The 25,664-nt window shown below is 46.5% G+C and overlaps 1 protein-coding gene across 6 annotated transcripts in view; it reads right to left on the bottom strand.

The window, feature by feature from the left end:
- Positions 1–547: 547 nt before the first annotated feature.
- Positions 548–25,664, bottom strand: part of rc3h2 (ring finger and CCCH-type domains 2) — an 81,988-nt gene continuing 56,871 nt past the window's right edge. Inside the window, exons 1-19 of one of the 6 annotated variants that reach the window (XM_036977655.2) lie at positions 22,264–22,729; positions 16,757–17,079; positions 16,464–16,581; positions 15,043–15,276; positions 14,399–14,574; positions 12,528–12,728; positions 12,047–12,179; positions 11,588–11,706; positions 11,306–11,418; positions 10,713–10,997; positions 9,825–10,045; positions 9,106–9,512; positions 8,560–8,697; positions 7,902–8,060; positions 6,800–7,016; positions 6,084–6,168; positions 4,737–4,935; positions 4,357–4,481; positions 548–4,020 (exon numbers count right to left, since the gene is read on the bottom strand). In XM_036977655.2, the coding sequence (XP_036833550.2) occupies positions 3,882–4,020; positions 4,357–4,481; positions 4,737–4,935; positions 6,084–6,168; positions 6,800–7,016; positions 7,902–8,060; positions 8,560–8,697; positions 9,106–9,512; positions 9,825–10,045; positions 10,713–10,997; positions 11,306–11,418; positions 11,588–11,706; positions 12,047–12,179; positions 12,528–12,728; positions 14,399–14,574; positions 15,043–15,276; positions 16,464–16,581; positions 16,757–16,987 (3,300 nt within the window). In that variant the 5' untranslated portion in view covers positions 16,988–17,079; positions 22,264–22,729 and the 3' untranslated portion in view covers positions 548–3,881. Of the gene's footprint in view, positions 4,021–4,356; positions 4,482–4,736; positions 4,936–6,083; positions 6,169–6,799; positions 7,017–7,901; positions 8,061–8,559; positions 8,698–9,105; positions 9,513–9,824; positions 10,046–10,712; positions 10,998–11,305; positions 11,419–11,587; positions 11,707–12,046; positions 12,180–12,527; positions 12,729–14,398; positions 14,575–15,042; positions 15,277–16,463; positions 16,582–16,756; positions 17,080–19,230; positions 19,940–22,263; positions 22,730–25,664 lie in introns of those variants that run through there. The other 5 variants (XM_036977657.2, XM_036977656.2, XM_090234995.1 and 2 more) reach the window with 5 other exon arrangements.

The raw sequence follows: 25,664 nt of genomic DNA, 5'->3' as shown, positions 1-25,664 counted from the left end.
GCAGGCAGAATGGTATGGCAGGCGGGCTCAGGGTCAGGGCAGTCAGAAAAGGTCGGAACTGGGAGGACTAGACAAACAGGGACGCGAAAAACAAGAGTAAGGAAAAACAAGCTGGTCGGCTTGACGAGACAAGACGAACTGGCAACAGATAAATACTTGGGAAGATGGGCGACACCTGGAGGGGGGTGGAGACAAGCACAAAGACAGGCGAAACAGATCAGGGTGTGGCAGGTTGGGCAACACCAAAACGTCAAGGCTCGTTTCATCATGTTCCTGGACTAAAGAGTGTGAAATGTTATGTCAGAAAAGTTTATATCTACCTCTGACATATTCTGTTTAACTAGGGCTGGAGGGAAAGTGAGTTGGATAGGTGTTAGGTAACTGCAGCACATGAAACTGAGTAGTCACAGCCCACTATATTTAGACATGGTGTATATCACCATATGGCTCTGGTCAAAGCCCACCAAAGACCGCAAGATGGAGACACGGTGTCATTCACACTTGCACTTGATGTTGATCCCAAATCATTTGAAACAGGACACAGTCACATTATTCGTTTGTTTTTTTCATTTATTTTAGCATGCAATGTTTCAGGTACTGAAATCTCCCTCTGATTTCACAGGTAATACTGATTCATCCAAATAGTATCAGAGGATTCTGCTTGGCCACGCTGTCAGTGAAAGAGCAAACAGGAAACAAAGAGAATCAACAAGTCAGGCAGTTGGCTGGTCACATCTGAACACATACTGTATGTACAGCAGATCAAACTAAACCCTGCCTTGCAATGCCATTAGATAAGCGAAAGAAAACCTTTCACAAAGTGATATTTCAAATGAAATAAATGGAATACATATTATTCATGTACGTGGACATTTTTAGGTTGTCTGAAGAGTTCCCTCTTTCTGAACATTTATTTGTCCCTCTAAAACAATATTTATTGAAATCTGATTACATATTGTTGTAAATGAGCAGTAAGTCCATCTCACGATGGTGCCACCTGTATAAAATAACGATGGATGTGTGTACCATCTTGACTTTCAATTTCAATTGAACAATAGATTTGCAAAGAAAATGTCTAATACAGACATAGATATTCAAACATCAGTTCCATCATAGTTGCACAATTAACAAATAGGCAAATTGTTTCCCGGCTTACATTAAACCATTCTCTGCTAACGTTGTTAACTATTCAGCAAATTTTCTAAATTCTACTGAAGCAAAAAAAATACTACATCCCAGAGAAAAATACTACAACACAACCAATGATGGTAGTAAGTAAGTAATAATAATAATCAATTGATCATAATCAATAATAAAGCATTTCAAAAGCGGTAAACAGTAAAATGCTGCAGGCAGACTACAATACTTGGCGTGGCCACACAGTGGGCATGTGAAGAACACTTACAGCGCTGGGTGTGTTGTATCACAACTACAGAATCATTCCTCCTTCGCCATAACAACAAGAGGGACTAGCATGCATGGCCTGGGGGTGTAGGGTTACACTGGCTGAATAGTGGGTAGTAAGAACATCTGGCAGTGATGGGGTGGGAAGTGTGGTGCGATCAGATCCTTACACCAGTGCTTCATTAGACAGGCACTGGAACACACGGGGGATTCATTCTATCTACATAACTCCCAATAATGTTCTTATTGTACCCAACCCCTTCCCACCAGGGTTATAATACAAATATTGGAATTGAATAAAAAACAAAGAAAATAAACATCATAGCAAAAATGATAAATCACTCCTTGAACACATTTATGTGGTGAAAAGTTACATTAAACAAGATTATTCATGTAAATACTTGCGCTCATCACCCATAATATTCAGTGCTGAAGATGCGATCAGATCAGTAGCTTAGCTATAGAACTCCTCCCTGAGGGCTGCAGAGACTGGGCTCTAGTACTCCCTGCTGGAACAAACCTGAACTACAGGAGGCAGAGCAGCCTGTCATCACAACACCATACTGACCGTCAGCTTGACCAGTTCTAGACCTTAAGAGACGCCGCTACCACGTCTCCTTTAGGGCCAGACCTCCTGTGTGTGCCTACCAAAGGGCCCCGTTGAGACGATTAGGAACTCAAGTGATTGATTGTACATAATAATGGCACTAAGAAGACGTCTTGAGTCAAAGTCTTAACACGGGAAAAGGGAACAAACAAGAGAGATATATTAGGCGAGGAGGCTTACAAAGGTATTGACCGTCGACAGTCCTTGTGAGAGAGGGAATATGCTGTATGTCTGTAGGGCAGTCCTTAAGGGTCAGGAAGCACTGGTCAAGTTGTGTCTCACTCACTAGGCCTGTCTGCCTCCTTTCAGACCGTAAAAAAATAAACCCTATTATAAATAGGAGAGTTTTCCTAAGTGCTGTAACACTTAGCGTCACCCGAATCTCTTCACCCCTACAGGCAGGAGAAGACAGCAAACAGAACGTTCAGTGCACAGAACTGCAGTAAAATAACACTGACCCTTTTAGGCCAATGCATGACCAATTATAGCGATCACAAAACAAGGACGGGGCTGTATCGGTTTGCCCGACGGCCAGCAGGAAAAACCCTGATCGAAACACGAGCATAGAGACAGACTGATGAATTGGTTTCATTTCTTTCAACAACAAAAAACGACAACCAAAAACAAAACAAAACAGAGATCCTGATACAAAATAGTTCGACAAACAACTTCACGGAAGTTAGCAATGCTTCAAAGAAAACAACAACGAAACACATTTTGTAAAAAGTTAGAACAGAGACTAAACAAAAGCAGCATGAAGGAACACTAGATTCACCTGGTGATTTGCTGATCCTCTGTTATAGTAAACTCAGGTTATGAGTTTGATGCACAGAACTAAAAAAGAGCTGATATGTCATGAGATTCCAGGGCACAGATAAATGTCAGTATGATGTATTATTTCATATACAGTACAGTAGATAAGTACGATTCAATCACTGGATGCAGCTGCTCAGACTATAGCCATACATGATGGTGGCATCTGTCGATCATATTTTGGATTGCTGATGCATGTTGGACTTCTTGGCGTTTCCCACGAATTCACCCGCTGGCTAGGCCTAAATATAAGGGGATATTTTACAAACGGCTAGGAAAAAAAGAAAGGCCACAATTGTGCGCACACGTGACTGCGGTGACACCGGTGAGATATCTGACTGATCGTCATCATCTTGAATCTCGCCTATGAAATGCTCGAGACCAACAAATGACACCGCACACAGGGTAACACAGTCTTCAAGTTCCTTTCTTTTTTGTAAGTTCCTTTCTTTTTTTTTTTTTTTACATCTTTCATGACCTATAAACTCTGTTCAATTAGCACTCTCCTTTTGAAAGTAAAGACTTGGAATTTTCGACATGCAAATATCGTTCCTATGACGACAGATACATAGTATTGTATTGTTATTGTTATCACCCGATATCAACAGATACCGATAGCCTTCACACCCGATAGTGCCGAGCACCTTCGTCACTGTGTAATATTGGATGCCATATGAAGTATTTTAAACACCATCATCACCATCCCTGAAGGCAGTGGAGAGCGAGCAGGTCATACAAGCATATGATCAAAACCAAGGACAAAAGAAAAAAAAAAAAACAATTGATTGAAAAGCTTGCCGGGTGAGAAAAGAGGAAATACGATGAAGCCTACTGGTGTTTGTGTCTCAACCAGAAGTCTCTCTTTGTCAAGCTCGAAAACGACACTCGCTGTCGTCTAAAGGAGCATACTGTACAGCATGTACCCTTTTTACTAGTGATATTAGGGGGGGGGGGGGGCGACCTGATCGGTGTCTGGTGATACAGGCCTATACGACCCTAAGATGTTACTGTGACAGCAGCTCTAGGAGCTTTGTAGCGGTGGGGTGTCTCTGCCCTCTCAACTGCCGTTGAGCAGCATCTCAGGGCCTGTGTTGGGGCGAGGGCCCATGTCCCCAAGCCTTGGAGGGCCGGTTCTCATCATCAGCTTCCCCACACTGAGGCCTCCCGAGCCCAGACCTGCAGGGGAAAGAGACTTCCTGGAACACAGAGGTACAGAAGGGGCTCCGATCAGTGAACAAGGAATAGAAGAGATCTATTTTATATTCCTTGACAGTAACAGAGAAGCTGCAGTACAGGGAGCACATGTTTATTCTAGGTCAGGTTTTCTCACCCAAGTGTACTTGATGTGTGTATGACCATGTTATGACCATGCATGCCAAAAATAAATGAAGTTTATTGAATTGTATTGATTGTCCTAGACGAGGTAAGGACCACATCAATATTCATCCTTTGCTACTGGTGTGTTTTAGTGTTTACTAGCCTCGTGTTGCCAGACACTGGTTGAGGCGAGGATAGTAGTTGACCCAGCTCACCTGAAGGCCATCTTCTTCAGCAGGTGAGCCTCCATCTTGTCAGCGGACAGCTTGTCCGTCTGGCTCCTCTGGGGTTCACTGCTGGGAGTGGTGAGGAGGTGGGGGTCCCTTAGCTCAAGGGACTCCTAGGACATCCGGATAAGAAGTCAGTCAGTGATGTAGTAGAAAAACAGTCACACAGAAATGACATCACTCAAGCCCATGCTGTACCATTGCACCACATTATAGTTCCCACACAGATCCTCCTTTAGGAGGACATAGACAAATTATGAATCAACCAATCAATCAACCAACCAACCAATCAATAAATCAATCAATTAAAAAAAAAATATCAGAATTGGAATGCCTGTGTAAACGCAGCCATAACGACTTCCCTGCACCTCAGAGTGTTGACTGTTGTCCTGCAGGTCAATGTCCTCCATGTCTAGTGCAGACAGCTCCAGCTCAATGTCTCTGTCCGGTTCGCTCTCTGTCGTGTCCTTACAGTAGTCAGTCTGCAGCAGGCCTCCTGCACCAGCCTTCTCTCCACTGCCGAAGGACCGCTCACGGGCAGAAAGCTCACACATTCCCAGCTGGTCACTGTGGACACACAGGAAATCATTTACAATATCTTCACTGTATGTGCTGCTTCAGATATTCAAAGTGACGGTGAAACAGTGCCTTCATACTGTAATGATATTTCATGTGCATTCTGAGTGAAATGATGCAAATAGCTGATGTACTGACAGTAAAAGAGAGAGACTTGTGGAGTACAGAGGACTAGATTCCCCACTCCAATCACAAATACAGAGACGGTAAGTCAGAGTCAGAACGTGAACAGGCAGCAAACAAGCAGAGGGCTTAGAGAACCGCTCTATTTATAGTCTAAGGAAAGAGAAAAGGAACCGACTGCAGCACAATGAGAGGAGAGGAGAGGAGAGGAGAGGAGAGGAGAGGAGAGGAGAGGAGAAGAGAGGAGAGGAGAGGAGAGGAGAGGAGAGGAGAGGAGAGGAGAGGAGAGGAGAGGAGAGGAAATCAGAGGAGAGGAAATCAGAGGAGAGGAGAGGAGAGGAGAGGAGAGGAGAGGAGAGGAGAGGAGAGGAGAGGAGAGGAGAGGAGAGGAGAGGAGAGGGTTGAAAACAACACCTCCCACACAGTCACGGCGAGCAAGCGAACGCTCCACTGCAAACATACAGGAGGACATCGAAGTAAAACGACCCCCCCCCCAAAAAAAATACAGAAATGAAAGAAAACAGGACAATGCGTTTGTTTAGGGGAAAGAGAGAAACGGGGGTGATGAGATATGGTATGTAGTATAGTACAGTAAAGTATAGTATGGTACAGAGTCTATAATGTAGTACAGTAAAGTATAGTATGGTACAGAGTCTATACTGTAGTACAGTAAAGTATAGTATGGTACAGAGTCTATAATGTAGTACAGTAAAGTATAGTATGGTACAGAGTCTATACTGTAGTACAGTAAAGTATAGTATGGTGCAGAGTCTATACTGTAGTACAGTAAAGTATAGTATGGTACAGAGTCTATACTGTAGTACAGTAAAGTATAGTATGGTACAGAGTCTATAATGTAGTACAGTAAAGTATAGTATGGTACAGAGTCTATACTGTAGTACAGTAAAGTATAGTATGGTACAGAGTCTATACTGTAGTACAGTAAAGTATAGTATGGTACAGAGTCTATACTGTAGTACAGTAAAGTATAGTATGGTACAGAGTCTATACTGTACCTCTCTAGGAAACTAGAGTGGCTGGACGAGTCAGACCCACAGGAGCTCCACCTGTAGTCACCGTGACCGGTGTGTGGGCCATAATCTGGAATATAAACAAAGCATAGATTTAGAATAGTAACAGTGAACAACCGATAGCAATGCATTTCCCCACCCTTCACACTATGCTGAAGTGAACACAGGGGAGCGCTGACTGCAGTGAACCCGGGCTCCACTGAGCCTGCAGAGAGCCGGGGTGCATCCAGGACCTGGAGATGAGAGACAACTTTCATTTATATTCACACTGTAATCCCTCCACACGTTAAGACGTTTCTGCTCGGTGCCAGCACAGCAGCCGGCCCGAGAGCGAGCTCTGCACCTCTCTGAGGTTGAAGAGATTTGTTTCGAAACAGAATGTTCCACATTCATTACCTGAAATGACAAATGAATAATCATTCAAAATGACTGACGGTTTTAACACGGAGTAGCTTTCTTAATCCATAACGGCTGCTGTCATTTCAGTGCGGCTGTCGGTTCCACCCGGTACACACCACCAGAGGGACTACGAGTCAAATTGTATAGCAGAATTGACAAGAAGTCAAAATGAGGGGCAACATTTGACTTCTACATGTCAGAAACCCCCCCACTGTAACCGAAAGGTTTGAACCCAGGTTTCCTGTGAATACAGCGTGTTAACCCGCTAAGCTAAAGCCTCGCCACCACTATCCCCTCCTCACCTCTGAAGTCGACAGGGGTGGTGCTGTTGCTTCCCTGGCAGGCTGTGGCCTGGACGGGGTCCGTGGTGTGGTACCCTGTACGGGAGGCGCGGGAGATAGCCCCCCATTTCGAGATGATGGGTCCCTCTCCAAATGGGATGATGGGATCCTCGTCTTTCAGACGACGGTACGGCTCAAATGTGTGGAGCCACCGTTTCCTTTCACCATTATCTACTTCCTGGAAGATACAGCGTTTTACATAGGGAAGTCATTGGAGGTTGCACTCGTGACATTACATAAGAACCTGCAGATTCATTATTTCTCTCAACTTTGAGGTTGAGATTTCTATTTGATTACTTATCCAAGCCATACTTCAATGTAGAGACAATGAGTCATCATGATGTACAGTACCCACTCAAATGTGTTTGCCGTGTTATGTTCCTTAGGGCATATTAATATGAGTCGGAGTTGATATATAGCATTGTTTCTAAGAGGGTGTGTGGTTGATATATGAGTTGATATATAGCATTGTTTCTAAGAGGGTGTGTGGTTGATATATGAGTTGATATATAGCATTGTTTCTAAGAGGGTGTGTGGTTGATATATGAGTTGATATATAGCATTGTTTCTAAGAGGGTGTGTGGTTGATATATGAGTTGATATACAGTTGTGTTTCTAAGAGGGTGTGTGGTTGATATATGAGTTGATATATAGCATTGTTTCTAAGAGGGTGTGTGGTTGATATATGAGTTGATATATAGCATTGTTTCTAAGAGGGTGTGTGGTTGATATATGAGTTGATATATAGCATTGTTTCTAAGAGGGTGTGTGGTTGATATATGAGTTGATATATAGCATTGTTTCTAAGAGGGTGTGTGGTTGATATATGAGTTGATATATAGCATTGTTTCTAAGAGGGTGTGTGGTTGATATATGAGTTGATATACAGTTGTGTTTCTAAGAGGGTGTGTGGTTGATATATGAGTTGATATACAGTTGTGTTTCTAAGAGGGTGTGTGGTTGATATATGAGTTGACATATAGTTGTGTTTCCCAAGAGGGTGTGTGGTTGATATATGAGTTGATATATGTTTGTCTTTTACAAGCGTGTGTGTGTGACTCACTGAGTGTTCGGAGCAGGAGTGAGCTGAGGCGTTGTGATGCTCTGGTTCAAAGGGGCTGATGCAGGTACTGATGGTTCCACAGGACCAGGGAGAGTAGTGGGCCAGACGCTCCTCACCACGGTACTTACAGTTCATACACTGATCACCTCCACTGTCATGCTGATAGAGGGAGAGGTGGGGAGGGAGGGGGGGAGCGAGCGAGAGAGAGAGAGATAGAGAGAGAGAATAAGGAGGGATGGAGATGAGGAGAGAAAGTCACAAGATGAAGTGAAAGGTTGATACTGTATTTGATTAATATCCTTGCTTTTGTCTCCCTCAGAGGACTCCCACAAACATAATGTGACTATCTATGCTTCAGCTACCAGTTGCCCAGCAACAGTCACACTCTAAAATAGCTTTGTATTCAACACATATTTTGGGCCAGAATCAAACCCACACAAACAACACATTCAGGACTGTATATGTGAGCATTTCTAGACTTTAATTTCATGGGGCATAGGAGTGGATAAAACTGATTACAGTAGGCCATTTACACTTGTTCTATGAACAAACTGCCATGCTATGCCTCTACCTCTCTCTCTCTCTCTCTCTCTCTCTCTCTCTCTCTCTCGTGCTCATAATGCACGCACTTTGCGTGCGTGCATGCAGGCCTACGTACCTCTGCACCAAAGTCTACGGTGAAGACGGGGGAGGACTGGGAGGGCCTGTTCATGTTGCCGTGGTGATGGTGTGTCCATTGCTCCTGTTTCCGCTTGAACAGATCCTCATATCCAAGAGGAACACGCCCATAAGAGTCCTGGAGACAGAGAGAAAGAGAGAGAGAAAGAGAAAGAGAGAGAGAGAGAGAGAGAGAGAGAGAAAAAGAGAGAAAAAGAGAGAAGAAAAAGAGAGAAAAAGAGAGAGGTGGAGAGAAAGAAAGAGGTAAAGAGAGAGGGTTAGGATTGGGTGAGAGTTCCCCCGTGTACAACAAGCATCTACAACAACATTAATCATAGCCTTCAAAAGTCGATCGAACAGGAGGAAGAGGGGAGGAGGAGGAGGAGGGCAACGAGGAGGGGAAGCGGAGGAGGCGGAAGAGAAGATGTGGGTGAGAATGAGTTTGCTGAGCTGAGTGGGAGGAGAGGCAGGAGGACAGGGGAAGGACTTGACAAAGTCAGTCGTGTTAAGGAGCGCGCATGCGGAGGCGGCTATACTGCACCCGTACCCTGTGCAGCGCTGCTCTGTGCTCCCCCGCCGAGCAGTAGGGACTGTCCAGGGAGGCGTATCTCTCTCGGAGGGGGGGCTGGTACACAGAGGAGTGCAGCACCTCTGGAGGCAGGGAGTTACTCCTGGCGTCCTCGCGGTGGTACAGCTGGGGTCTCCACATACGCCGACTGTCATACAGGGGAGCGTAGCCACCATGGGCCGGGGCCAGGGGCCCGTACTGGGAGGCCGGCGGGGGGCCGTAGGAAGAAGGACCCGCACGCTCCCGTGGTGGGGGAAAGGATGGGTGCTGCTCGGAGTACGGAGGGGCCATGGAAGGCGGCAGAGAGGACTCGAGGACGTGGCTGGAACGCAGGAAGCGGGCCATGCAGGGTTTGTGGTGGTGCATTGTAGAGGTGTAGTAGTTACCTAGAGGAGCAGGGAGGGGGAGAGGACATCAGTGAGTCTAGAAAACGCTGTTTTAAACAGCATTTCAATGATGAAAGAGTATACAAAAAGGCCCAGGAACAAATAAAGGATTGAATCACTTCTATGTTGCGTTCCTTAAAAAGCAATAATAAAACGTTTGATAGAGTGATCAGAGTGAACAGAATGGCAATGCAAATGAGCAGTTTAGCTAAATCCGGCACTATTACCAAGCAGTAACAGAGTTACCTCTGCTCTGGCCTCTGTTAATGAAATTATATAAACACTGTCTCTGAAATGTGGGGCTCTACTCACTGGCTGGCTGGTAGGGTTGTGTGTCGTAGGGAGGTCGGGGGTCCTGGTAGTACAGTTCCGAGGACTGAGGCTGGTGGGGAGGAGGCTGGTGAGGGGGTCCTCTCATTAGGAAGTGCCCTTGTTTGGGATGACCAGAGCCACACTCTACCCTAGACCCCGGACCATGGGGAGAAGGAGCTGAGGGGTGGTTGACAGGCGTCTTTGGAGGAGAAACAGTCTTTCTGATAGAGAGAGAGAGAGAGAGAGAGAGAGAGAGAGAGAGAGAGGATGTCAAGACTAGAAATACAACAGGTCTTGCTAAATCCAGATGACACATTAAAGCCAGCTGACAGATTCCATTTTCAGCTAGAACGTTTAATTCTCATTCAGTGATGAGTCATCGTCATGAATAACAATACACAGTAGGTGAAAGTAGGTGAAACCACAGTCAGTAGGTGAAACCACAGTCAGTAGGTGAAACCACAGTCAGTAGGTGAAACCACAGTCAGTAGGTGAAACCACAGTCAGTAGGTGAAACCACAGTCAGTAGGTGAAACCACAGTCAGTAGGTGAAACCACAGTCAGTAGATGAAGCCACAGTCAGTAGATGAAGCCACAGTCAGTAGATGAAACCACAGTCAGTAGATGAAGCCACAGTCAGTAAGTGAAACCAGTCAGTAGATGAAGCCACAGTCAGTAGATGAAACCACAGTCAGTAGATGAAGCCACAGTCAGTAGATGAAACCACAGTCAGTAAGTGAAACCAGTCAGTAGATGAAGCCACAGTCAGTAGATGAAACCACAGTCAGTAGATGAAGCCACAGTCAGTAAGTGAAACCAGTCAGTAGATGAAGCCACAGTCAGTAGATGAAACCACAGTCAGTAAGTGAAAGTATTAAAGTGTCTTACTGTTCCAAGGAGCCAGATGAGGAGCGGCTGGAGCCTGTGAGTCCGTTGGATCCGTTAACAACAGACCTCTCCCTCTTCATCTCCTCCATCATGTTGCCTCCCCTGGGGATGAGCTGGGGGTGTGTGGACCCCTCTGTTAGGGACCCCGATCCCACCTTGTCTGAGCCCTTCAGTCCCCCAGCGCAGGCCTCCTCTCCTGAGTCGCCCCCCTCACTACCCATACTCCCCTGGGCTAGGGGGAAGGGCCGGCCCACGCCACTGATCTTCTTGTTTCTCATTCTGTATCTTGGAGTTGGGGGTGAGCGAAAAAGAGAGAGAGTGAGAGCAAGAGAGAGAGGGAGAGAGAAAGTGGGAGAGAGAAAGAGAGAGTGAGAGAGAAAGAGGGAGAGAGAAAGAGGCAGAGAGAAAGAGAGAGAGGGAGAGAGAGAGAGAGAGAGAGAGAGGGAGGGAGTGAGAGAGAGAGAGAGGGGGAGAGAGAGAAAAAAAAGAGTGTAGTTCGTTTAAACGCTTGTTCACAGGGAAAGCCTTGACAGGAACAGAGAGGTCTATGTCTCATCGTATGCAAATGAGCGTGGCGGTGTTCTCCCGCTCACTTCTCTAGCTCGTCCTGTGTGTGTGCGAAGGTGCAGTTGGATCCTCGGGGACAGCCACCCTGCTGCCGGAGGTCTCGACACATACTGGTCTTGTACTTGCTGTTGGGCTGCGGCTGCACGGGGAAGGGACAGACACAAAAAACAGACAGCACGTCACTCACAGTAAACCAGAGAGTTAGTCAAATGCACCGCTGTATTGTTCAACGGGTGTATTTTGTTGCCGTATTCCACAGGTGTTATTAGATGAAAGGGAGGAGCGCACGCGCTTGTCAGCTCCCGTACCTGTGGTGTCTCGTGGCTCTTCTTACTGAAGTTCTGTGTGAACTCCACCAGGCCGTCGACCATCACCTTCACCGCCAGCACCACGCCCTCCAGCTCGTCCCACGACGGAGACGCCGCGTCTACACACAACACCCAGGTCAGACATCGACCCCCTCGCCTAGTTGTTTACCGAAACAATACTGGGTGGCCATAGTGTCTGTGGCGTCTAAAGAAACCCACTAAACACACGGGCAGCAGGCGTACAGCACACACCTGTCGCACAGCCCCGTGTCCAGGCACATCAACAAAAGTCCAGGGAGTCACAGCACGGCGCATCAATCATGTATTACCATATTACCTCTTGTGGTCCAGTACTGTCATTTGTGACGGTCTAAACCTGAAGTCAGCTGCCTGGGGGAACCTGCTGGGTTCCCTAGGGGCCCTGACCTTAGGGTTGTGGCTTGATCGCACTGTATCTACCTGGGTTGTGGTCGATGTTGGCCAGTAGTTCCAGGTGTGGTCTGAGGCTGTTCAGGTTGGCAGGGTCTCCTGTTCTCTGTAGAACTATCGTCAGCTCCTGGACACTCTTTGCAAAGGACTCTGGGGACTGGAGCTGGGGGAGTGACCGCCAACCCGAAAGAGAGAGAGACAAAGGGATGCACAGGGATGTATACAGCACACGCACGGCCATTTAGAGTAGCTTGCAGTGAGAAAGCAAGTGCAGTATGTCATAGCAATGCGGCATACGGCGGTGAAATGTTGGGATGACAGAGATGGTTGCCTTGTCAACCGCTGACTGAATGAGGTATTAGTTAGCACGCGAGTCAGGAGGCTGTCCAGTGCCTCTCATCAACTATTGATCTGGAATCTCGTAAGTGGCGAACGGAGGGCTGTGTAGCGGTGATTGACCGATTAGTACGATGAGCGAAGTGGCACAGTGATGGGGACGCAGGGAGCATACCTTGTCAATGATAGACTGCATGTGTGACTTGTGGATGAGGTCTCCGTAGAGCAGGGAGGACCACTGCTCAGGTGAGATACGGAGCCCTGCCTCCATGGCGATGTGCACGATCTGGGCGTCGTGCTCGCGGCGCAGGGCCTCGTAGGTACGGAACTCCTCCTTTAGCTGCATCAGCGACGAGTCCTCGTCACGCTTGGTCACCTGGGAGGGGGAGGGACGGGGAGGGGGCGGGGTGGGGATGGAGGAGACGAGGGGAGAGGAGTGGAGAGGGGGAGGTCATACAGTTAAGAGACTGTGATATTGCTCAGAGAAAAACATCGAGCCAGCCTAGATGTCATTGCGCCCCTCTCATTTGACTGGCAGACATTTGCGTGGTGTCCTCAGACTTGAAACTCAAAACTCAGATCAGGTGTGAGAAACAGAGTTCCCCCCACTCAGAATCTGCCCTATGAGTAATCATCATAAGACACCAGAAATCAAAAAGTGTGTGAGGATGTTAATAAATGTGTGTATCTCTATCTTAGGACTTTTGCCGCTAAAACAGACCTGTGTCTGTCTATTTGACTGTCTGTGTCTGTCTGACTGTCTGTTTCTGCATATCTGTGTCTGTCTGTCTGTCTGTCTGTCTGTCTGTCTGTCTGTCTGTCTGTCTGTATGACTGACTGTCTAGGTCTGTCTGTGTCTGTCTGACTGTCTGTGTCTGTCTGCCTGCCTGCCTGCCTGCGTCTGTCTGTCTGTCTGTATGACTGTCTGAGTCTGTCTGACTGTCTGTCTGTCCTTGTCTGTCTGACTGTCTGTTTGCCTGACTGCCTGTCTGCCTGTCTGTGTCTGCCTGTGTCTTTCTGACTTTCTGTCTCTGTCTGTCTGACTGAATCTGTCTGTGCCTGTCTGACTGTCTGTGTCTGTATGACTGTCTGTGTCTGCCTGTCTGTCTGCCTGTCTGTGTCTGTCTGTATGACTTTCTGTCTGTGTAACTGTCTGTGTCTTTCTGTATGACTATCTGTGTCTGTCTGTATGACTGTCTGTGTCTGCCTGTATGACTGTCTGTGTCTGTCTGTATGACTGTCTGTGTGAATGTCTGTGTGAATGTCTGTGTGAATGTCTGTGTGAATGTCTGTGTGACTGTCTGTGTCGTTCTGTATGACTGTCTGTGACTGTCTGTATGACTGTCTGTGTCTGTCTGTATGACTGTCTGTGTCTGTCTGTATGACTGTCTGTGTCTGTCTGTCTGTCGCACACACGCACTTACGCGCGCGTGCGCGCGCACACACACACACACACACACACACACACACACACACACACACACACACACGCACACACACTTCCTTGTCACCAGCAGACTATTTCGTTCCATCACTTGGAGTTTTCAGACATCTATTGAGTATGTAGAGGACCATTTTGAGTTGTATGTGTTTCCATTCAGCTAATTTGCCACAATTGGCTATAGACATCTAAACCAAAGATCAGATTTTTAAATCTCCCGGAGAGATTCAGCAACACCATCTGTGCACATGGTAAGTGACATTTAGAAGCTTTTTCCACTGCTGGGCATCATAAGTGCCAGGGGCAGAAGATGGCAGACAGAGTCGCTCTTCTGTAAGAGTGGTTCAAATGTGATTGGTGGTACAGCATAGTGTGTATTGATATCTACAGCAGTGTTGTAAGTAAGATAAGGTGATAATTTTAGAGCTATTCTATTACCCCTATATTGTGTGTGCGTGGGTGTGTATCTGTGTGTGTGTGTGTGTGTGTGTGTGTGTCTATGTGTGTGTGTGTGTGTGTGTGTGTGTGCGCATGCGTGCGCGTGAGAGCAAACATTGCCCACAATGTACAACATAATATACAATACAACACAAAATATGTCTTACCTTAAAGCAGGAGGCTCTGTAGAGCAGCTGGACCACGTGTCCGACGGAGGTCTTGGAGGCCTGAGGGAACCTAGCCTCCAGTTTCTGGACCACAAACAGCACCAGTACCTTCCTGGACAAAGCTGAGCCGTCCTCTAGGGCCAGCAACACCAGCTTTAGAGCGTCCTCCTGCATCGCTGGAGGACGGTACAGACAGCTTTCATTATACACACAAACACACACGACGTAGTACTGTAGTGGTCGAAACGCAAGAGATCTGCTAGTACACACTAGTACATAACGCCTGATACATCGCGATAATGTCACTACAGTAAAACGGGATGGGGAGATTAGGATCCTGAAGGGCACTGGGTGGGAGTTCTACTGGTGTCCTATTAGCAATTCCATTGGTGTCTTCAGACTTGAAACTCAAAAACTCAGATCAGGTGTAAGAAACAGAGCCCCCCCGCCACACACACTCAGAATCTGCCCTATGAGTAATCTTCATAAGACGCCAGTCTCTATGAGGTTCAACAGCCCGTAGCAAACCGTACGGCTATCACTTATTCACAAAACACATCAGTTCATCATGTGATTGACAGGTGTATTATCCTATCATCATCAGTTGGTATGATTGACAGGTGTGTTATCCAGTCACCACCCACCAGGCCCAAGGAACTGGCATCCCCGTGCCCTGACGGCGGCCCACAGGTTGGCAGAGAGCTGCTGTGGGTTCTGGTGCTGCAGGATGAGCTCTGTGACGGTACGTTCCCCTAGCGACCGGCCCGCCCGCACCGCACGTACCCGCCCCTCCTCTTCCACCAGCTGGCAGTTGACCAGTGTCACCAGCTTCCTCTGCATGGGTCGACTGAGCGCGCTCGGACTGAGTGTCACCACACCTGCATGGTGGAGAGAGTGGAGGTCAAAGGTTAGAAGACAGGTCCTGCACACACTGAAATACCAGCCTGGTCCTTGATCTGTTTGTGTTGCCTTGCCAATCAATCAATCAGCCGATGTCACAAAGTGCTATACAGAAACCCAAACAGATCTGGGACCAGGCTAATTAAATACTACCACAGAGACAGCTCACTGCCACACTCAGTTATTGTTTACCAGAGCGACAGGTTAATTATAGTCTAAAACGAGTCTGTATGGGGACGGAGAAACGGTTTCGTTGCTATATTTCTGTAGCAAATGTCTCATAGCAGGCCAGAGTGATGAAAACAGTGTCTTAAAACACTTTATTACAGACGACCTCAGTCACCTCTCTATTTCTGTGATCATCACAAAAACAGTTGACAGAGCCGCTAAGCAGTTTAACTGCACCTCTCAGCTCGCAAGCAGAGAGCTTTCCAGGTGAATTACACCCAATAAACAGACCACTTCGGCACGACAATTGGCTTTTAAAAGCACTCAAGGGTTCCTGCCCGTCTCACACATCGCTTTATGGGTCCTAGGAGAGGGATTTCCCATCCTCCGTCCTGCAATAATTGCTACAGATAATCTAGTCTACAATACGCTGTATATCTGTGAATGAGACGTAATCAAGTCTATGCTGAATATGAATTGACCTGCAGGGGAGCCAAGGGACAAAGTGGTGGAAGATAAAGTGATATTATTAGTTAAACTTAAAAAATAAAAATATTTTTTTTTACATTTTGCCAATTAACTTTTTTCTTGTCTAATCTAATCTTGTCATCTAATTCAATGATTCCTATGAAACGACTGTAACTGAAACTACTTTCGACATGGCTCATTACATTTCCTTTTGATATAATGTGCGGCATCTGGCTTTGTGCTGGTGTGGGGGGCCCAGGTTCCGCATCGCCTTACAGAGTGGATAGGTTTCCGGGTTGAAGCCTGAGTGTCGCTGCTTTTGACATGCTCTGACGCAAACGTTCCCACCACATTAAACTCAGACCCTGAGAATAACAGGAAATGCTGTGTTCCTCCACACACACACACACACACACACACGCACCCAGGCACACACGCACGCACACACACACACACACATACACACGCACACACATGCACACACACACACACGCACACACACACACAACACAGCTCTATGCTCTGGTACCTTTTCCTCCACTGATGGGTTTGAGATAGAGAGCCAGCTCCTCCACACACACCCGGCACACCTCATAGTGCTCTAACTCCACAGCACTGCTCAGAGTCACAGGCTGGGACTCCAGGACCTGGGAACATACCACAAACGCAACAACAAGTCATCATCATTATCACCATTGTCATCAACCTTGTCATTGTTATCATCATGATCATTGTCATCATTGTTGTTATCGTCATCATTGTCGTCATCATCATCATCATCAGAAGAAGAACAGCAGCAACAACAACACGTGCTGCACCCACCTGAGCTCCCACCAGCTGTAGCAGGGCACAGTTGACAGGCAGGAGGTCAATGTCAGTGCTGATGGCTGTCTGGTCGAAGGGGCAGGCCTTGCGGTGCAGCTTGTGCAGACAGGTCTTACACACGGTGTGCGAGCAGCCCAGACTGATGGGCTTGTGGCCATTGCTGTCAAACTCATTGTAGCAGATGGGACAGGAGAGGAACTCTGTCCATTGGGCTGCCTGCACTGGCATCCTGCTGCCTGTCCTTCCTGCTGTCACCTCTGGAGGGTGGTGTCTCACTCAGGGGGATCGCATGCCACCACGCCCCGACAGCTCAATGACAACTGGTAGAGAAGAAGAAAGAAAGTAGGTCAGAGTGCAGGTCAGCAGCAGACCGGTCATCGCCAGAGAGACCATGCGCTCCTTGTATTCTCCATAGAGCAAGATTTTTAGTCCTGCACTAGGCTTTTAATCTGTGTCTTGGGAACTGGCCTGTCATGTTTTCATTTTTTGTTGTTGTTGTCTTTTATTGCCTTCCAAAAACCACAGGTGCAAACTGCTCGGGTGAAATGCGCGATAAACCTGGCACCCAGTGGCTTAAGACGCCTTAGCCGTTTCACAATCAGAATCTTGTAAGAGAAAGGAGAGTGGTGGGCAGCAATCTCTCCACACTTTCTTTCTCCCCCCTCTATTTCCCTCCCTTCTATCCCCCCTGCCTGTGAACAAACACCCCTCTCCTCCACTACCATTAGTAAGGGAGGTGGTTTACTGAACCACGCTCACACGATAAGTTACCTTGTCCCGAGACCTGAAGACTGCGTTAACTCCCTGGTCTAATGCATAGGTTTTTAGCTCAGTGGGCTAACACAGTCTTGAGGAAAACAGGAGACCCAAGATTTGAACCCCAGTTGGTAAAACACCCTTAACCCAACCCTTTTCTTTTTGTTGGCCCAGCCCCACCCTCTCTCTGATACCATCCTTGCCAGTCCATCATGCCTCCTCCTAGGTTCGTGTGGAGAGGCCTTTTTTGGCTGGCTACTGACCCTGGATGTGACCTGCCCCGGCATTGTCCTATCAGTCTGATTTATACACCGACTGAGTACAAGGTCAGATTTACACACCCTCTCTCTCTCTCTCAGAGCACAGGATTATAAATACTTTTGAGTGAAATTCAAGACAGCAACAGGATGGTCACAGAGGGCGACACAGAGATAGAGAGAACATGCTCACACTGCCAGTTGGTTCAGCATAATCACTACAGGTGATGATTTGCATTTGGATTCGGATCCCTATTAGCCGTTGAAGAAGCAGCAGCTATTCTTCCTGGGGTCCACACAGCGAACAACAAATAACACCACGAACAAAGAACAACATGACCGCAAGAAGAAGGAAGAGAAAAGAAAGAAAAATAAAGAAATGAATCATTCTGATTCTGAGTGTGAGTGTGTGTCTCTTCACAGTCCACTTTGTTCCTTGAGGTGTTGTTTTATCTTTTTTTTGGGGGGGGGGGGGGGGGGGGGGGGGGGGGGGTCAACTGATTTTATTGCTTGCCTGAGTTACCTGAGGTGGAAGAGAATTCCCATGAATAAAGTCAGTGCTCTTTACCGTACTGGGCATCACCAAGCCTCTGTTCTCGACTTGGGGACAGTACAGAGACCCCTGATTGTGTGTCTTGTAGGGTTTGTATGGATCGTTGTTGTTGTTGTTTAGATGTAAGTACTTTCAGCACGTCAATACTTCTTTCAAAGACCAGCAATGATGCAGTCAATCTCTCCTGGTGATCTGGCCAATAAGCAAGTCTGCAAGCCTTTAGATCAGGGGTCTGCAAATCTTACCCTGGCTTTCTGTTCTACCTGATCATTCATTCCACCCACCTGATTTCCCAGGTCTAAATCAGTCCCAGATTAGAGGGAAATAATTAAACTGTACCATATCCAAGCAGCAACAGCACAGGGAGCCATGACTTAGCTTCCCTGCATGCAACAGCTGCATAGACAGACAGACAGACAGACAGGCAGCTGCTAGTTGGAACCAACTGCACCACCATACCCACCCCTCACCCCATTCATGGCATGAAGAAGTTGCATCAGGCTGGCTTAGAGCTGGCTCTACCAGGGGTAACCTGTATAGTCTTCTTGCTGTCTTGCAAAAACACTGCACAGGTTATGCAACAGAAGAACGCACTGCTGTTCACAATCAATCATTGTGCAGAGACAGAGGGAGTCGCCATGCATATTGACCCTGAAGGACAGGTTCTGCGAGGAAACTTTTCAATACAAAAATGAAACGTTGCATAAATGACACGCTTGCCTACAATTCTATCTGGGCTAGTAAAATATCAAGCATCTAAATCGGATAAACACTTGGGACAGTTTTGCATTGATATACTCTGCAGAACAAAACGCAAGTAACTTTTTCAAGTAAATAAAACCACTTGGTTTAAGTGTGCAAGTTATGATTGCGCATTCAACTACTTTCCCCGCAAAATTACGCACCATCCAAGCGTCCAAGGGAGCGATGTGTCCACATTGCCTCTGCCGCGTGGACAGCTCCGTGCTGATCTTGCGTGTCATGTTTCCTCGAGGGCGCTGATCCTGAATATTAACGCCACGAGCTTCACGCAGCAGTTGAGCTCGGCCACTGGCTCACGGACCAAAGTGAAAATGCATGTGACAACAAAACGTGTAAAGGCTACAGGGGGAAGTTTTTCGCGCTTAAGTTAGATGCGGTGAAGTCACTGGGCGGGAAACCATAAATATCATTTGAACCACAGTGAGTGAGTCAGTGTCACGTTGAAACCACCTGTTCCTGACTGTAAACTACAGAGGACATCCTGTTTTTCGTGGTGCCCCGATCATGTTAACCGTCTCCTTGTGATATACAGTCTCATATAATCGGTAATCCCCCCCCCCCCCCCCCCCCCCCTCTACACATTTGGCCCCTCACATTTGGCTCTCCTCACACATATGCCCCAGTCAGTCCTCGCATGCCGCCTGTAGAGTTCTATGTTGGCTCTTGAAATGTACCCAACATGCCTCAAGAGAACAGCATGTCTTCTATAATCTAAAAGACTGCCTGTTATTCTAAACGGACATCATGCTGATGGACAGGCCCTTATGTTAGCCAGCCGGTTGGTCCCCACCCCTACTCCTCTACTGCCCTCCAAGAACCTGAACCCTTGGAATGCTAGGAGCAGCGAAGACTGAAGGTTGATCCTGACGGACTGGTGCGTAACGTTACCGCATCGTGACCCCAGAGTTAGAACAACGTGTTCTAGACCTTCTCAACCTTTTTCTGGTTACTGTACCACCAACTGAATTCTGCTCTGCCCGGAGTACCCCTGAAGTAACCCCTCATGCATTTGACCAATAAGCCTATGTTCTGAGTCTTCTGGAGTACCCCCAGTGGACAGGCCAGGTAACCCCTGTGGACAGGTCAGGTACCCAAAGGTGTCCAGGTACACCTGGTTTGGAACAACTGTTCTAGACAGTGGTGGAAAAAGTACCCAACTGTCATACTTGAGTAAAGGTAAAGAGATGCCTTAATAGAAAATGACTCAAGTAAAAATAAGTCACCTAGTAAAATGCTACTTGAGTAAGTCTAAAAGTATTTGGTTAAAAAAATTATAAATCATTTCAAATTTCAAATAATTTACAAACAAAGCATATGTGTTTAGTGAGTCCGCCAGATCAGAGGCAGTAGGGATGACCAGGGATGTTTGGTTGATAAGTGCGTGAATTTGACTATTTTCCTGTCCTGCTAAGAATTCAAAATGTAACAAGTACTTTTGTGTGTGTGTTCAAGTAAGAGAGAGATAGAGAGTGTGTGTGTGTGTGTGTGTGTGTGCCTGTGTGTGTGTGCATGTGTGCATTCGTGTGTGTGTGTGTGTGTGTGTGTGTGTGCGCTCGCGTGTGTTTTGAAGGGGGCTATTCTCTTGTAAAGAGGACAGCTGGGCCTTGTCCTGCACAAGTCAACCCTGCTGTTCCAGACATGGCCTTAGGACACCAGTCTCCCCATCACTCTACCAACAAGGCCCTCGGAGTACAGTACAATACAGTACATTACAACCGGTGACAGGGCTGAGAACACAAACATCTCTGTGGCGGGGCAAATGAAATACAGAATACGGAACATGGAATACGGAACACTGAGAGTGTGCTTCAATAAAATGAGTCACAGTCCTTTAACGTCTGTTTGAGCCATGAAACAAGACAGCCACAAGCCTAATCCCTATTCACTCACTACCCCCTTAATGAGTTCAACACTATATTCCCCTGGGTGACATAGCTTGGTCCTTGCTCTGAACCCGTCAACAACACAACAACAAGCACGTCTATGATCTATCCTGTTGCCTTGTCACTTTATCCCAACCTGCCTATATGTACACATCTACCTCAATTACTCGTACCGCTGCACATTGACTTAGTACTGGTGCTCCCTGTATATAGCCAGGATATTTTTACTCTTCGCTGTTATTTGTTATTCACTGTGTATTTACTCCTCATGTCACTATTTCCATTTCTTTTTCATTTTCTAATCTTTAACTCTGCGTTGTTGAAAAAGGACCCGCATGTCAGCATTTCACTGTTAGTCTACAACCTGTTGTTTACAAAGCAAGTGACAAATAGCGGTGGATGTTATTTGACTTTGTTTCCTCCTTCCTGTGTTGAAGAATAACAACACTGTTTATTTCCTCTGGCTGTTTATCAGTTTGGATTTCTATTCAAGTCATTGTTTCACAACTTCATTGGGAGAGGGACTTTCAAACATATTCCATATCCCAGGGTTAATATAAGAGCATTATATTCCATTCAATTAACCATTTGAAATGACCATCTTAAAAATAAACACAACCAGCAGTGCAACTTTACAATTGTCGGGCCTAGTGATATTAGGCCTGGGGAACATTATAGGACATCAGGATGTATTTACCTTGATTTCGAAATGCCTTTTGTGTATTCATTCTGGCATAGATAGGCTAGGCTACGTTGGCTGTAGGTGGCACTGGCACATGTCACTCCTGAGAGATCTAACTGTACACGGAAGCAGGTGCCACAGTCATTCTTGGAGTGTGCATTTTGTTTTGCAACTTCACTGAACAGCCTCTTTGTGTAACACTGTCTAACATTACCTGTTACACTGATGCCTCTGTGCAAAGGAGCCTAATGTAATGATAGGCTAGGCCTAATGGCAATTTTGACCATTTTGACAATGCTAATTTTGAAGACAATTGTTCTTAGTAGGTTTCCATTCCTGACTGTATATAGGCCTATATGCAAACAAAAAATACTTTTGAAATAGATCTATCATGATGAAATCGTGCATGGCTCCTAAATGTAGTAATGATACCCCATAATAAATGATCTGTCTGCAGATATTAAGTAGGAATGTGAACAGTTGCCAACTACTATAACTGTGTATGGACTCGACCATCATCGGGTGCCACAAACGGTTTGGCAGCATGCAACACCTCTAAAAATCATAATTGGGACAACGAGCTGAAAGTCGCGCCTCTCTCTGTCACTCACCTTAGGCACTGTAACGGAGTACTATAATAATCATATTTTTATCCTCCAAGAGAGCAAACGGAAAAGATCTTCATCAGTTGCAATGGAACCGCAGCAATCAAACCAATAATATAGACCCCGTATTTAAAATATCCTTTCAGCACATCAATTTACTGCTATTTGCTCCAATTTCTGTATTCATTCCCAGCCTATGCGACATGTTCGCTCAAAGGTACGCTCCCTCGGTTTGACAACTGGGTAGAACGATCGTGTAGCCTACTGTATCACTCCGCTTCCAGTTTTTGAACTGCGTGCCTTGGGCAGGCGCGTCTTGATCAACAGGAGAGTGTTTTGTGGTAAAACGAGCAGTACAAAATAATATATAATACAATTTCACCTCGAAACCTTGTTTATAATGGTTGTGCGTATGTGGTACTATTTTCATGTTATGGGCAAGGATAAAGACGTAAAGGGGCAAAGCCGGAACAAGCCGCTTTTCGAGGCGTGGGCTGCATCGTTTTTAAAGAGACAGAGGATGCGATAAGACCGCTAGACGCAATGCTCCAAGCATGTTTTTGGCCCTATAATGGCAACCCCCTATCGAATTGACTGTCTCCACTTGCTTAATTAAGTTTTAATCTCATTTGTCTAATAGTATAATCTAATGCAAGATAAGCCACTTAACTCGAAGAGAAAGAAAAACTGCAGTGTATCCAGAATGTTCTAGCATTCTGTAATACATCTGCTATTAAGCTACTGTGTAATAACATAATAGAATAATGAATCCACCTGTAACAACCCTAATGAGCATCTTGAGTGATTTACTGGGATCTCGGCTTTGGCACCGATTGTAGTAGTGCTGTAGAAATGGCAGAAACGTGGTTCAGAGGATGGAGAACCAAAGGCCCGATGCTCCCCTCTCCCCTCTCCCCTCTCTCCTCTCCCCTCTCTTCTCTCCCCTCTCCCCTCTCTCCTCTCTCTTCTCCCCTCTCCCCTCTCTCCTCCGTTCCTCATTCATAATGAAAGAGTCTTAAACAGCACTTTACACATACACACACGTGCGCACACACACGCACACACGCTACTCCCTTTTCACAGTCACTCTGTGTCCCTCACTGAGGGGACCCTGAGGATTAGAGAAGTGTTGGGTTGCACTGAGCTGAGTGTGTTGGACATTTCTGGAGCAAAGGGATAAAACAGAAAGAGAAGAGAGTGACCGAGAGAGAGAAAGAAGGGAGGGGAGAGGGAGAGAAAGAGCAAGAAACCCTCTCAGACATGCTGGAGAATCCACTCATATAGTATTGATGCTCAGTGAGGCACACAGATGCAGTCGGATCATGTACTGTAACTGAGGCATACAATGACTTTCTCCCTCCCTCTCTATATCTTACTCATGCAGAACACATAGCCTACATACCACACAAAGACACCAACATATTATAGAGCGGCCACTTACGCATATATAAATATTGATTCATACATTCCATTCCTACGCTCACAAACATTAATCCGGGATTATGTGTCTTGGAGGTTCCCTTTGTCTACATGTAAGCACTTCATTCCAAGTGAAATGTCAGAAAAAGGAAATTCCCATCATCCAAATACTGCAGGTGCCACCTTGTGGCCATCTATAAAAGTCAAAACCACTACGGACCACAAAAGAACTGCTGATTTAAACAGACACACATTTAATCAATGAGACATTACGCAATATTCATATAGGCAGGTAACGGCATATTGGTAAACTGCCCTAACGCGTACAAAGTCTGATTTGTCAACCAGCATAAGAATATATCATTATGTGGTTCGCAAGTCAAGTAGTAAAATGAAAACCACATCCAAAACAGAGTAGGCAACAACATCTCTACCACACTGACCCTCAACACGCCCCCCCCCCCTTTGTGTGGTGCCATGACAACAACCTCTCCCTCAGCGTCAGTTCGACAAAGGAGGTGAACGTGGGCTGCAAGAGAAAGAGGGGAGTGCACGCCCCCATCCACATCATTGGGGCTGTGGTTGAGCGGGTCGAGAGCTTCAAGTTCCTTGGCATCCACATCCCTAAGGACGTAACATGGTCTACATACACCCGCACGGTCGTGAAGAGGGCACGACAGCATCTCTCCCCCGTCGGAGGTTGAAAAGATTTGGCATGGGCCCTCGTATCCTCAAACAGTTATACAGCTTCACCATCAAGAGCATCTTGACTGGCTGCATCACCGCTTGGTATGGCAAATGCACCACCCTCGACCGAAAAGCGCTACGGACAGCCTAGTACATCACTGGGCCATCCAGGACTTCTATATCAGGCGGTGTCGAGGAAGTGCTGGAAAATTGCCAAAGACTCCAGCGACTCAATTCATAGACTCTTCACTCTGCTACCGTCCAGCAAACAGGTCCAGAACACTGGCTGTTGGACCAACAGGCTCTGAGACAGCTTCTAACCCCAAGCCATTAGACAGTTAAATAGTTCATTAATGGTTACCCGGACTATCTGCACTGACTCTATGCACATTCACAATACTATACACTGAGTGTATAAACATTAGGAACACCTTCATAATATTGAGTTGCACCCCCCTTCTTGCCACGCGAACAGCCTCAAATCTCCGGGGCACGGGCTCCACAAGGTGTCGAAAGCGTTCCACTGGGATGCTGGCCCATGTTGACTCCAATGCTTCCCACATTTGTGTCAAGTTGGCTGAATTCTTTGGGTGTTGGACCAGTCTTGATACACACGGAAAACGGTTGAGCGTGAAAAAACCCAGCAGCGTTGCGGTTCTTGACACAAACCGGTGCACCTGGCACATACCACCATACCCCGTTAAAAGGCACGTAAATATTTTGTCTTGCCCATTCACCTTCTGAATGGCGCACATACACAATCCAAGTCTCAATTTTCTCAAGTCTTAAACATCCTTATTTGACCTGTATCTTCCTCTTCATCTACACTGACATCAATAAGGGATCGCAGCCTTCACCTGGATTCACCTGGTCAGTCTATGTCATGGAAAGAGCAGGTGTTCCTAATGTTTTGTACACTCAGTGTATATAGGCCTACTGTATATTACAGGCTACAGTAGGCTACTAAATACACTTTCAAGTGGCACACGGACTCCCTGAATGATGAAGATGAAGCCATAGGCTACTCACAGGTGATGGCGGCAATAGCCTACCCGGGGCGGAAGGTAGCCTAGTCTTTGGAGTGTTGGACTAGTAACCAGAAGTGTTGCTAGATTGAATCCCCGAGCTGACAAGGTACAAATCAGTTGTTCTGCCCCTGAACAAGGCAGTTAACCCACTGTTCCTAGGCTGTTGTTGTTGTCAATAAGAATTTGTTCTTAACTGACTTGCCTAGTTAAATCAAGTTTTTTTTTAAAAATTGCCTATCTCAAGATAAGCTACTTTGAAAAACAATGCTACTT

This window comes from Oncorhynchus mykiss, chromosome 5, assembly GCF_057628025.1.
Source record: "Oncorhynchus mykiss isolate SJ-2025 chromosome 5, ASM5762802v1, whole genome shotgun sequence".
Taxonomy (NCBI): Eukaryota; Metazoa; Chordata; class Actinopteri; order Salmoniformes; family Salmonidae; genus Oncorhynchus; species Oncorhynchus mykiss.
Note: the sequence above shows the minus strand (reverse complement) of the source record. Positions and strands in the feature narration are given on the sequence as shown.